General features: G+C 39.3%; 1 protein-coding gene across 1 annotated transcript; it reads right to left on the minus strand.

The window, feature by feature from the left end:
* Positions 1-8,263: 8,263 nt before the first annotated feature.
* Positions 8,264-8,925, minus strand: LOC103404073 (mitochondrial import receptor subunit TOM7-2-like). Its single transcript, XM_008342927.4, has one exon. It carries the CDS (start codon positions 8,803-8,805, stop codon positions 8,584-8,586), a length of 222 nt encoding a protein of 73 aa, XP_008341149.1. The 5' UTR covers positions 8,806-8,925; the 3' UTR covers positions 8,264-8,583.
* Positions 8,926-12,898: the final 3,973 nt, after the last annotated feature.

Genomic DNA, 12,898 nt, shown 5'->3' on the forward strand with positions numbered 1-12,898 from the left:
TTGTACAAAAATGCACCTACAAAACAACTAACACCTTTGGTTAAAGTCAAAAGCCTCAAGCGCCCACGATGAATGGGGGGGCTTTGGCCGAAGAACCTCCGATGCTGAAGTTAGAATTTAAAGAGAAAAATGTTTAGAGAGCTTTTTGGGAGTTTTGCAAGAGTGTTGGAACTGTCTTTTTAGAGAAAATGGAGTCCTATTTATAGAGCATGACCGGCCCTCTTTGGAAGAAAGAGTGGCCGACCCTAGGGTATTTTTGGGGGTGTAATGGGTGATTTAATTGGTGATTAATGGACTAATTAGGAATTAATACATTAATTAGCCAATTAACCTCCACTTAAATGGAATGTTATGTAGGTTATAAAATAATTACCTAAGATGAGGATGGATGAGAATATCTTTGAATTGGTTACCTATTTTGCACACTTTTGACTTGATTGACGGATGATTGTCCGCTGCTCGCGTGTAGGAATCTTGGTATGCCTCAAGGGTATTTTGTCATTTTTTACCCAAAAATCCACGTGTCGTATTGTGATTATTTTTGTCTCCACAACTACGAATGGCTTGATCCCTTCATTTAGGGTACGTAAGCAGTCTAACCAGGATGTTAGATGCAACCATAAATTAAACAAAATGATTATTTTTTTTCTGTGTGGTTAGTTAGAATTATAATTAACCATTATTTTATTGTGGCCTACCTGTGTGTTTGGCTTCCGAATTAGAAATTTCGGGTCGTTATAGAATGGTTCAACCTAGTTCGGTCAAAGCTTACCAAATGGTGATGCCCTACTTTGGCAAGGATGCATCGAAAGGCATGCTCTGCTTCAGCAGAGATGCACCAAACAATATTGCTATGCTTCTACAAAGGCTTACCGAACAGACCCCTCTAACTTCGACTGGAGCATACCGAACCTAAGTCTGGTTCTGTCTCTCTCATGATCCAATTTCAAGTTTGTTTTTACAACATATGGTAGAATCAGGGTCTGCCAAGGTGTGAGCATCATGCCCGAAGCATGACCCTTGGCACGTAAGACGTAAGACTTTAAGAATAAGGGATAATATTCCTAAACCTCAACCATGCAGAATCTACTTCCGTCTCAATGGATTAGATCATTGGTTATGCACATGTTCGTGCCCTTACCATTGTCATTGAGTAGTACCATTTTCGTAGTCAATATGTGAGACTAATTTTTCTCCACCAAACATCATTGGAAGAGCAGAATTTTGACATGGATGGCCTTGTTGGCCGAATCTCCTTAGTAAACCATTTACTTTGTGAACATTTTTTTTATGTTCTTGGATTCACATTTGGTGTTTGTTTTAGTTATAGATAATCTTATCAATCTTGTCCTCGAAAATGAGTTAATTGAATCATGTTTCTTGTATACATGTGACCGAATTCAATTAAACACGTGACTAGGTATGAATGAGGGAAAGTTAGTCGTCTGGATGAATGTGATACTACGCATACTAACTTTACAGCTAAATCACATCTCTAGCAACGACTTTAGGTCTATCCAACCTGATTAAGAGGTTTGGTACACTCCTCATTGTATGAATAGTACTAAATTACCATGTCAGAGACCTTATATTCTCACTGTTCTAGAAGAACGTCATTGGATTTATAAGGATATTCGAGATGACAACGATCATAAATGAAACCACTAATGAAAAATAGAATTGAATGTCTTCTCACCACCTCCAAAAATGTGCATGAAGCTTTACTTTAGGGCCAATGGGCTATCTCCCAATTGAGAACATGCCACATGTGGCCGGCTTAGAGTCGGGTGATTTGACCAGTTTACTTGTTTTGGCATGACCATTTAGGACACTTAGGTAAAACAATGATGCTTCGACGCATCTCCTTACCCAAAGTAAGGATCTTGGGCTTACCAGCACACTTTGCCAAGCCTGCTCGTTGTGGGAAATTGATTTTCTAAATCATCCCTAGCAAAGATACGAAATGATCTTTTTTTTCACAGTGGATTCAAAGGAATATACGTGGACTAATCTAACCAAAATGCGGACCATATAAATACTTATGGTTTTGGTTGATAAATCGATAAACTGGTCACATGTTTCTCCACACACATTACTAGTAAACCTCATGGCCGATTTTAAGGGTTCACCACCATACTTATCCCATAAAGTCTGGGAAACTGGATAATGTCGGAGAGTTTATATTGACAGTTTTCGATAAAGTATTGAATGTCATCTTGGGTTTCTAATTGAACATTGAATTCCCATGTTCACCCCATAACAACCTCGCATAATGATCATAAAGCACAATTTAATTGATCGCCCGGACCTTGGGTGAACGCACCAAGTTTTTTATTTCTGCCAAGGGTTATGCAATCTTGTATGCAACTATGTTGGTCTATCTTGAGGCCCATTGCCATCTAACCATTTCGATGTTACAGTTGGTTACTGGGTACGAACCTGACGCTTTTTTTATTTACACATTGGGGTGTGCATTCCTTGTGCTACATTGCGTTGCTGCAACATACCAACATGGGTCCTTAAAAAAGGATGTGATTTTTTGTCGATTATGATTCTCCTTCTCACTAGCTCTCTTAGAGCCCTTGCATGCGATCTCTTTACCGCTATTTGTGGATTGTCACTTCAATGAGACAGTTTTCTCGCCGTTAGGGGGAGATAAGAATGTCAACGTTCTTGTAGAATGACACAAATTTGCGTGGACGTTGCCCACTATGTCTCATCTCGATCCCCATACTGTACAAGTGTGATAAGCAAGTGCGATGAATTCTAGCTTTCAAAATGTTGCTCCAGATGCATTCCTATGATCTAGCTAAAGTGAAGCGATCATATACCAGTTGCAAACATGCCTGCACAGATAAACGTACTTAACGGACGTCAAGTCAACATCCCCGAAGGATGTGCCATCCATGTTGGATGGTCTAGTACACCGGCGAATAGCCAATAAATCGTCTTGGCTTGGAGCACAACAAATCACTTGGTTCATACGATTCATTTCCCTAAAAGATGAAGATCACGACACAACAATGAATACATACTTGATTGCGGTCTCAAATCATTTCCATCTCATGAGATTAATCCGGATTACTCCTGAGACTTGAAGTTCTTGGTCCAGTATACTAGTTTGGATAAAAAAATGGAATTGAAATGAGATTACCATTGATGATATTTTCACTTATATAGTAGTTATCAACATAAATGAAAAGCGACAATATCGAACCGTATTTCGTTGAATAGTGACAACGTAGAACTGATTGGACAACCGAAATTACAATCCAAGTTAAAATTCCTTACCAAAGTGTGTTTCGATCCTATCGTTCCTACACTGCCCAAGGTAAGTGGGAAATGAAGTGTAATGAGATCGATAATATAGTACGATATGATGCATGCCCTACGGTGTAAGGTTTCTCTCAAACGCCCTGTAATTGATAGCAGCACTATGAAATATGGTTAGTGTTTCTACATGGAGATATAGATATGGAGGTTTACATGTAAGTTCCCCAAGAATTATATGGACTAGTTCAAATAGTTTCAAACCACGGAACACTCTATTAACTTGTTTGAGGTGTTCACTTACTGATTGAAACAATCCGACGGATGTGGTATACCCGTCTAAGTGATTATTTGATCAGTCAGGGATATGAATGAATGCCCTTGCGTGTTAAACTATGAAGTCTTATTCCGATTTGCTAGTTACAGTTTATGTCGTTGACAAGAACCTCACTAAGACTCTAGAAGAGCTTAAGAAAACTGCCTCGCACCTGAAGATGGATTTTGAGATGAAGGATCTTGGGAAAACTCGTTTATCCCTTGACTTAAAGTTCAAGTGTTGTTTTGACGGTACTTTGGTCTACTAGTCGAACTGCACCCTGAATGTGTTACCTTTGAGAATACATATGATCTTCCAATGCTATATGCAAATGAGACCCTTGAAGAGGTTATGGAATCCGTAATTCCATATCTAAGTTCAACTTTGCGCTTCGTTATACTTAGCTCATTGCGTTAGATAAGACATATCCTTCGTTGTTGATCTATTGGTAAAGATACAACACCGCATCTATATGCAACCATTGAATTGGTATTCAAGACGTTTTTCCGTTACCCTGAAAGGTACTATGGATTTGGGCAAATCTTAACGTATCTCGAGCGGATCTGACCCCCCTGATCTTCCAAATGATGCTTGCCTTGTTGTTATGCTGACGTTGGTTACTTATCAAACCAGTATAAGGCAAAATCCCCAAATGGTTATGTCTTTACCATTAAGGAACAACGCAATATCTTGGAGGTCCACGATATGACCTTAGTTGCGAAATCTTCGAATCATTCCAAGACTCACCTCATTTCACTACGCCACATGTAAGACATGGTTGAGAGCTCTTGTTGAGCATATTCTAAGTACTTGTTGTTTTCATCCATCGTTGAGTCCCAAATACGATCCATGAAGATTATGCCGCATGTATCAACCCGACCAAGACATGATACATCAACGAAGTCAACACCAAGACATATTGCATTTACATCAGCAAAGCATTAGGAGATTGAAGTCATGTAAGCCAATCCCTGACAACCTTGCCGACCTCTACATGATGTCACTACCGAAGTCAACCTTCCAGAAGCCTGTTCGAGGAATTGGTATGCCTAACTATTCATATAGAATGCTTGTAGTTCTCATTTGGTCTTCAAACTCAGGGGGAGTATGTAGAAGTATACTCACTTGATCATAATGTACTCTTTTTCCCTACAATTATAAGCATTTTCCCACTAGGTTTTTGCTACCTAACTAGGTTTTGACGAGGCACCTATCTTGGGATGATCATACCCTTGTGAGCTCTTCTACTTACGTCCAGAAGACGTATAATTTTGACTTAATGCAACTTTTCACTTTTCTCCTTAGTTTATGAGTTTTTCTCCCACCTTGGGTTTTACCATAATGAGGTTTTGTGAGTTTTACCTTTTATGCATTCTTCCGTTGTTTTGAGACTCGTATTCGCTCATTATGTCGGCGACTTCATCAATTGTACTTACTTCATCATTGAAGACTGGATGTACCATTTGTTTGAGTATTTACACACTCAAGGGGGAGTGTTGCAGTCATATTTGATTAGGAATGTGATTGTGTAAATCCTAACATATCTAGGATATCCTTATGGGATTCTACCATATCTCTTAGACTTGATATTATCCATTTAAGAGTTGTAATCCTATTAGGGTAATGAATTTACCTTCCCTACTACTATAAATAAAGGCACAATGGGGTGGAATAGAACACACCTCATAATTACACGTCTCTCTCTTCTCTCTCTATGCCACGCCCGCTCTCCCTCTTTGACCTCCATATTTGTTCAGTAATTATGCCTACAACAAAAACCTAAATTTTATGGGCTAAAATTTTTAGATTTTAAGGTAAGGGTTCAAGATGATCTTAGTGTAGATAATATTAATTGTTAAAAAAAAAGAAGTGATTTTATAAAAAATATCTCATGTCATCGCCTTATGTGCTTTCAAATTCACCGAAAAATTTAAATTCAAATGTTATGATTTGAATTAAAAATGAGTCCAAATTTCTGTAATGGATTGGAAAAATAAAACTCATACGTATGTGCATTCAAATTATGAAATTTGAGTTCGAGGTGGTACTCATGTTAACAAAGAAATTCAACAAAAATTAAGATTTGCTTTTTGACTCGGATTCTCTAATGCATATATGCGAATTTTCAAAAGTCGTTTTCTCCTCAAATGCAGACTCAAAATAAAAAAAAAAAAATTGAAACTCAACACCTTTTTTTGTAACTAATTATGGCCCTCTCAAATTCACTTCCACACAATGGGGGATCATAAATTTTGAGTGGCGAAGATTAATAGCTTAGAACTAATTCACCATCAAAACTTTAAAAACTAATAAGTAATAATCAAAATGAAAACACTCATATTGAACAAGTTATAAAAAATAGAATCTTTTTTTTTTATTGGGACTTTGACATTTGGGAATTAGGTTAAATGATTCATACTTGGTGTAGTGTTCTTGACTAAAGTTAATGGGTCTTAGCGATGGTTGCCCCAGAGAGATTGAGAAAAGAAGTTAGAAATAAGAAATTTGAGTCAAGTGGGTGAATTTGAACAAATTGACTTTCAAATGGAGGAAAGAATTAAAAAATTGTTATCGCTTTTAGAGAAAAAAAAAAAGAGAGGATGTGCAACCCAAAAAATAGTTTGATGTAAAGAAATCAATGGAGAGTGCACTACAAAATACAAATAGACAAGGGTGAAAAAACCGTCGTGGTATTGTCAAAAAAAAAAAACGTTTCGTTTAAGTGTGTCGTCTTTTAATGCTAAGCCACGATGATACGTCGTAAATATTCATGTTCGCCATGGTTATTACAAGCCATTTTCGTATATAGTAGCAAAGTCATGAATTGTTGAAGACATGGGTGGTGAAGAAATCAATGGGAAACTAAGAAGAAGGAATTGATGAGACCAAAGGAGATGAGACGAAAAGGGGGTAGTGAGAGAGTCCAGGAGATCCAATATACGAAAGCGAAAGCGGAGAGAGAGGGAAGATAAAGAGGGAGACCTACAAAAACAAAGGAGATGAGACGAGAAGGGGGTAGTGAGAGAGTCCAGGGGTGTGCCTTCCACACCATTTTTTACTTCTTACACACCTCAATTTTCAGCCGTTGGATCGAATAAATTAAAAAATATCAATGAATAAAAATCAACAACAGGTGTGTGAGAAGTAAAATAAGTGTAGGGATATCACACCCCATACAAAAACTGGGGGCTGAGACGAAACATGGGATGGGATTGACACGGTGGATTCATGCCAGTGCCACCTCGTACTTTAATTAACAGAAAAATTATGTTTAGACTAAATTTGGCAATGAACTACACCACAAGGGTGTAAGTCCTATTTTTTTTTACACCAGAAACTATCGTCTGAATACCGTATGACCAAATGGACTATATTTATCCGATTTGGCCTTAATTCTATGATATTAAGAAACCAATAAAAGAGACAAAAAATAAAAGTTACATACCCTTTTTCTATCTACAATCCTATTAATCCATGTGTAAACGATAAGCATAAGACAACAAAACTTGATGTATTGTGTTCCCCAACATATGTTAATTCACCCAACATGAAGGGGGTGTAGGAGCATGTACATAGCACGGGTCCACGCCACAATAATAGCATCCCGTGCCAATAAAATAAAAACAATACAAAGCGAGATAGTAAAACCAAATTCATCACTTAGCAGATAAGGAACCGATCCATCAGTGAGGCGAACGAATAAACGTAGTTGCACAGGGAAGCTGGATATCAAACGAAACCCCATACGCTATCAGCCAAAAAACGGTTACTAAACATAAACCCCATAAGCTACAGAGAATCACATCATTATAAACAAGGGAACTTTAACGAAAAGCACCCGGTACTGTTCACTTTAACGAAAAACCACATTTTTACACTAAAAAGTCAATCCTGGTACTATTCACTTTACCTTTTATTTTGTTCTTATCATTAAAACTCAAAGTTTTCAAGCCATTTTCATTAGTTTTCCTTATAAACAAAGCACAAGTTAGACCTTTAAGATCGAATTCCATTTCATTTTCTAGGTGGTCTACAATAGACATAATTCTTCTCACGCAGCATAAGTATATGTCTGATGAGAGACTGAAAGTAAAAAAGACTCTTGGACTCTAAACATACCTTGACAAAACAAAATTTAATACAAATAATCCATCATTACGGAGCAGAATACAATCTCATGAACCTTCTTTGATTTCTGAAAGAAGAGAGAGAATCTAACCAATGTTGTTGACCACCTCGGTTTGGCCTGACTGCAGCACTAGGGAAGGATAACGCAATCAATCCAAAATACGGTCTTTGCCTTGGTCCACAAATATGTAACAAATCAAACACTTCAAATGATTTTTGTACTATGATCGAATTCTCGATGCCTCATAATCATAAAGCAAAAGGGAAATTAAAATCGATACAAAACACTTGTGTTTTCAACCCGATGCAAGTGACCATTGCTATCCCTAAACAAGCATAGGCAAAATACTCAATCAAGGTACTTATGATTTCTCAGAAAATAGCTTGGAAGAATCACACGCCAATGCTAGGTCTCAAATCGTTTACGTCATGAACCTGGACACAAATTACTCAAAGCACTACCAAACAGAAAAGGCAGACAACCAAATTGTACACGAGATTAGCAAAAGCAAGAAATAACATTACACAAAACTAAGAAACGAGCCCAAATTGAAATCATAGATTTAAAATTGCAATCAAATAGGATTATTACGAAGCACAACCCCAAATTTTATACATTCCATAAATCCAACAACAAAAGGCAAAATCCTCAGTGAAAAGTGCCCATTCGTCAGTTTAAGCAAAGCATACATGAAATTCCTCAAATCCAATTACTAAACCCTGCTACCTCCCTAACATATAGAACAAAACCCTAAACAGTACCCAGAACCATAAGATGTAGATTCAACGAATAGGCACCGACCCATTAACCCATTAGAGACAATACCGAAAACCCAGCACGGAAATTGGATGATCCGACCCGGATCAGATCAGACGGGGCTGAGAAGTTGGGAAAGTTGCGGCTTGGGTTCCGAGTTCATGCCGATGATGATGACCAGCGGAATGAAGCCGTAGTGGGTGACGACCTTGGCCTTCTTCAGGGCCCACGTGCTCCACTCCTTGAAGGATTGAGCCACCGAGCGCTCCTCCGAGCCCTTAGAGGGCTTCGCCGGAGTCTTGCCCTTGCTCTTCAGAGATATTCTCGACGCCATTGAAATTTGCTTCTAGGGTTTGTGCGAGTCTGCGCGCCTCTCTCTAAAACCCTAATTATATTGATCTGACTGCTTTGTGGTTGGGGATATAAATTGTCGTTTTTTTTCCTTTTCGTTTCTTCCACAAAATTCTAACATTTATCTCTCAGAAAAGAAAAAAAAAAAAATCTAATTCATGCTATTAGTAGGTTGGTGGAAGAAAAGATGGGTGTTTTGATTTTTTTTTCTTTCAAAAAAAGATGCTTTATTCAAACACCAATAAAAAAAAAACAATTGGATTTTGATTTTTTAGAATCAAATCATATTTGTTAATAAAAACTTGGGTGTTTTGATTTTTTTTTCAAAATTTTTTATTCAAACACCAATAAAGAATACAAACGATTGCGTAAAAATTAAACGTGACCATCAAAAATAAAAGTTGCGTCTTAAAATGACATTCTGCCTAAATAAGCTATCACGGGGCAAAAGAAAACAAAAATACAAACAAATTTCATCAGCCTAACGACATATCCAATGCAATACAAAATAATGAGCCAAATAGACAAACAGTGTACTCTAAAGATGTGGATCTCAGTAAAATCATGAAGAAAATCACTTGGGAGAAAACTTCAAGATATGAAAAAAAAGTGCCACACATACAACAATCAGATAGTCAAACGATAGACCTAAGAGTGTGTTGATCCTAAAAACTATCAAGCCTAGGTGGCGCGCAGGCCGAGTAATTAATAAGCTAACTACGTTCTTTGGTTGTGTGTGGGGCGTGCCAACTCGTCGGCCGAGCTTGGTTGGGGAGTAAAATGTGTTGATGTTGCGTTGAACGCGTTGCTAATCTCGATCTTGCGACTGTGGCAAAGGAAGAAACACGTTTCGGCCTTCGAGTTCTAGAGCCTGAAGACAAGGCTGCTAGTCTTGGGAAGTTCACAGATTGTTGGCGCCGGGTTCGGTCACAATGATTATATTCGTAAAAGTATAAGCACGCCGAATTGGCACCAAACTATACGGACACAAGTACTCAAAAGAGATGTATGTCTTGATGGTGAATGTGGTTCGGCCGTCAGAGTGCCGAACTCTAAAACTTACTTGTGAATATCCAATCATAAAGCAACTCGGCGTTCTATGCACCTAGCCTAGTAATCTGTAACACCTCACTTCGTCGAGAAGGCTAGTGAGATGATCTCTGCCAATAAGGATTCGAAAACCCTTCTCGACTTAGACTTAGATAGATAACCAGTCGGCCTCGACGCAGTGCTATTTATCCAAACTTAAGGTGCTCCGCAATCGATTGATTATATGGCAACAGTGTTGTTTATCCAAACTGAAGATGTTCGCCGATTACCTTCGCAGTGCTGTTTATCTAAACTGAAGATGTGTTGGCGAAAAAAGAAAATAAAAATCTCAAGGTTGTTGAGAGGTTTCGCGTAAAGCGAGAGTTTGCATAGGGTAGTTTGTGTGTTGAATTAGAGAAGCCTTGAATGATGCACTCCCTTATATATATATAGTTGCGAACCTACTCCTGGCCGAACCAAAGATATACCCGGACTAAAACTCCCAAATCTAACCTGATCAGGATTTGGCCAATCCTAGTTCTAATATGTTTCTGAACCAAGCTCTATAATGAATCATATTCACTCCTGAATTCCAAACACCTTTAATTCTGAAATCCCTTTGTTGTACCAAGACTCGACTTCCTCACTCTTATCCAAATCAATCCTCCCTGCAACAGGACTCAACCGACATGATTGGTGGCTTATGACAGTTTGGACGGCCTATAGTATTTTCGGAAAAGCATTGGAACGAACACAAACCTAAGCTTGGCCCAATAATATTATTTTGGGCCCAAACATTGCTCCCTCGCTTCTGAGGTCTTCATCCTAAAACTGCTTAGCCGAGTTTCGAAGAAGTGAAATCAAACCCTTAAGGTATCTTTAAAAGACGATGAAAAGTCTCGAATATTCCATCCATGATGTGCATTTATGAAGCACGATTGCACGATCTTAATTTTGTCAGACACCCGGCCACGTGGCATCTCCTTGGCATGTTTGTCCTTACTTGACATTGAAATGCCTCCTCAAAATTAAACTCTCCACCACACACCATCATTATAACCTTGATCCGCTAATTTTTGGTCTTTTTGAGACATTCAGATACTCAAACGTCTCTTCACCATTAAGCTTGCCATCACATTCCATCGTGCAGTCTCGATCTGTGAGTTTTTTGGTCCCTTCACCTGGATCCTTTGAATATTCATCATGATTACCAAATCCCCCAATCAATCTTATCCTTCATTTTAAACATTAAACTGTTGGATCTTCCCCCAAAAAGCCTATAAATACTCATATCTCTTCAGTCAACCTTTTACGCTTTCAGAAACCTCAAATCCCTTTGCCATTTTCTCTCGAATCTCTTGGCTATTTTCTCTCGAAAACCAGAAAACCAACCTTCAAAACCCAGAAAACCTTCTTCTCCAATGGTTGCCAATGTTTTCATCAACAAGTTGATCAAGGAGTGCAACAAGTGTCAAAACATTACCGACCAAAACACGATCAAAACCATCCGGTTTGAAGATGAGCTAAACACCTCCCACCACACCCTAGGCCCATTGTTCAATGACAATGTTCCAGAAACAATCATCGAAATGTTCAAGGAGCACTGCCTAAAACCCTTATTCCAAGGGTACGATTGGTCGAAATAGGAATCGGGCAGACCCCAAGGCATTTGGCCCTTGACCACTAGGGCCTGGGACACCTGGGTTACCGAATGGAGCCATATTTCGGCGGCGAGTGGAGGGCTCTCGGCATTTTTTATGCCATCAAACTCTCGACCATCGAGATGAGCTTCGATCGAGAGCTTGTGCTGGCTTTGTTAAGCCTTTGGTGCTCAGCCAGTAACACGATGGTTTTCCCCCTCGGCCCTCTTGGCCCAACGGATCTAGACATGATCGCCATACTCAGCACTTTTCCAATTGGCCTCTCGATCGACACTTCCCTCGCAGGGTATAAATTCGACTCGAACCTGAAGACGATTTTTGAGGAACGCGTCGTCGAAGTTCTGACGAATGGAGATAAAAGGCTGTCAAAAGAGGAAGTATAGAAATTGTACAAAAACTTTTTCAATTACAACACCTTAATCACCCACTTCATTGACTTAGAAGGCAAAACCTCAAGAAATGAGAACATGGGGCTTTCTTATTCTATTGGTACAACAAATATTTCTTTTGTGCCAAGTCGAATAAGTGCTTGGCCGAGAACATGCTTATCGTCGATGCCCTGGCTTGAGGTCACATCCTGGCTCTCAGCACAACTGTCTTTGCCAACCTTACTTGGTGTTTAGCCGAAGCAACTTTGGGGAAAATCAACCCCCATCAAAACGGCTTGTTTTGGGTTTTCCAGTTCTGGCTGCAAGTCTACTTCTCGACCCTGCGACCTGAAATCCCGAGCTTTAGTTCCTCCATAGCTATGGGTTTGGAGTTAGCTTCACACCCCATCCCTACTCACTCGGCCGAAGAGATTTTCAAATATTTCTTTGGCATAGAAGATTTGTTTGATGACAAATTCCAAATTTGCGATCGCTGGACATATCCATTTTCCATCATTCTTCCACAATCGGCACGGGAAACGGCCGAGGATGCTGATCTTCAGGAGTCTTAGGGGTCATTCATCGTGACTTATGACCTACCTTATGGCTGTGAAACTCGGCGAGGTTGTTGGGAGGTCTACCACACCAATTTCCTGGCTTACCAACTGGGCTATCTCCAAGGGTGCCCCTGCCATTCCTTTCATCTCGCTCCCTTTTAAGTCGAGAATGCTTTTCTAGCTCCTTGGAAAAGGCATGCGAGACAGCCGAGAAGGAGTTTGCCAATTGGCGCACCAAATTCTACCTTCGGCCGAGAAACCTAGAATCCTGGTGTGCCAGCACCTTCGCCAAGTGGTGGGATGCTTACACCAAGGACTTCTTTCACACGCCGGCTGAAGAAATCTTAAAAAACTTTTTGACGGTCGCCCGAAGAAAGTCCTTGCTCCAAAATCCAAATAAATGGCCTAAAGTATATACCTTCTACTTTCCTCGTTCATTTATTTTCCTTCGAGCTTTAATT

The sequence above is a fragment of the Malus domestica genome, chromosome 16, assembly GCF_042453785.1.
Source record: "Malus domestica chromosome 16, GDT2T_hap1".
NCBI lineage: Eukaryota > Viridiplantae > Streptophyta > Magnoliopsida > Rosales > Rosaceae > Malus > Malus domestica.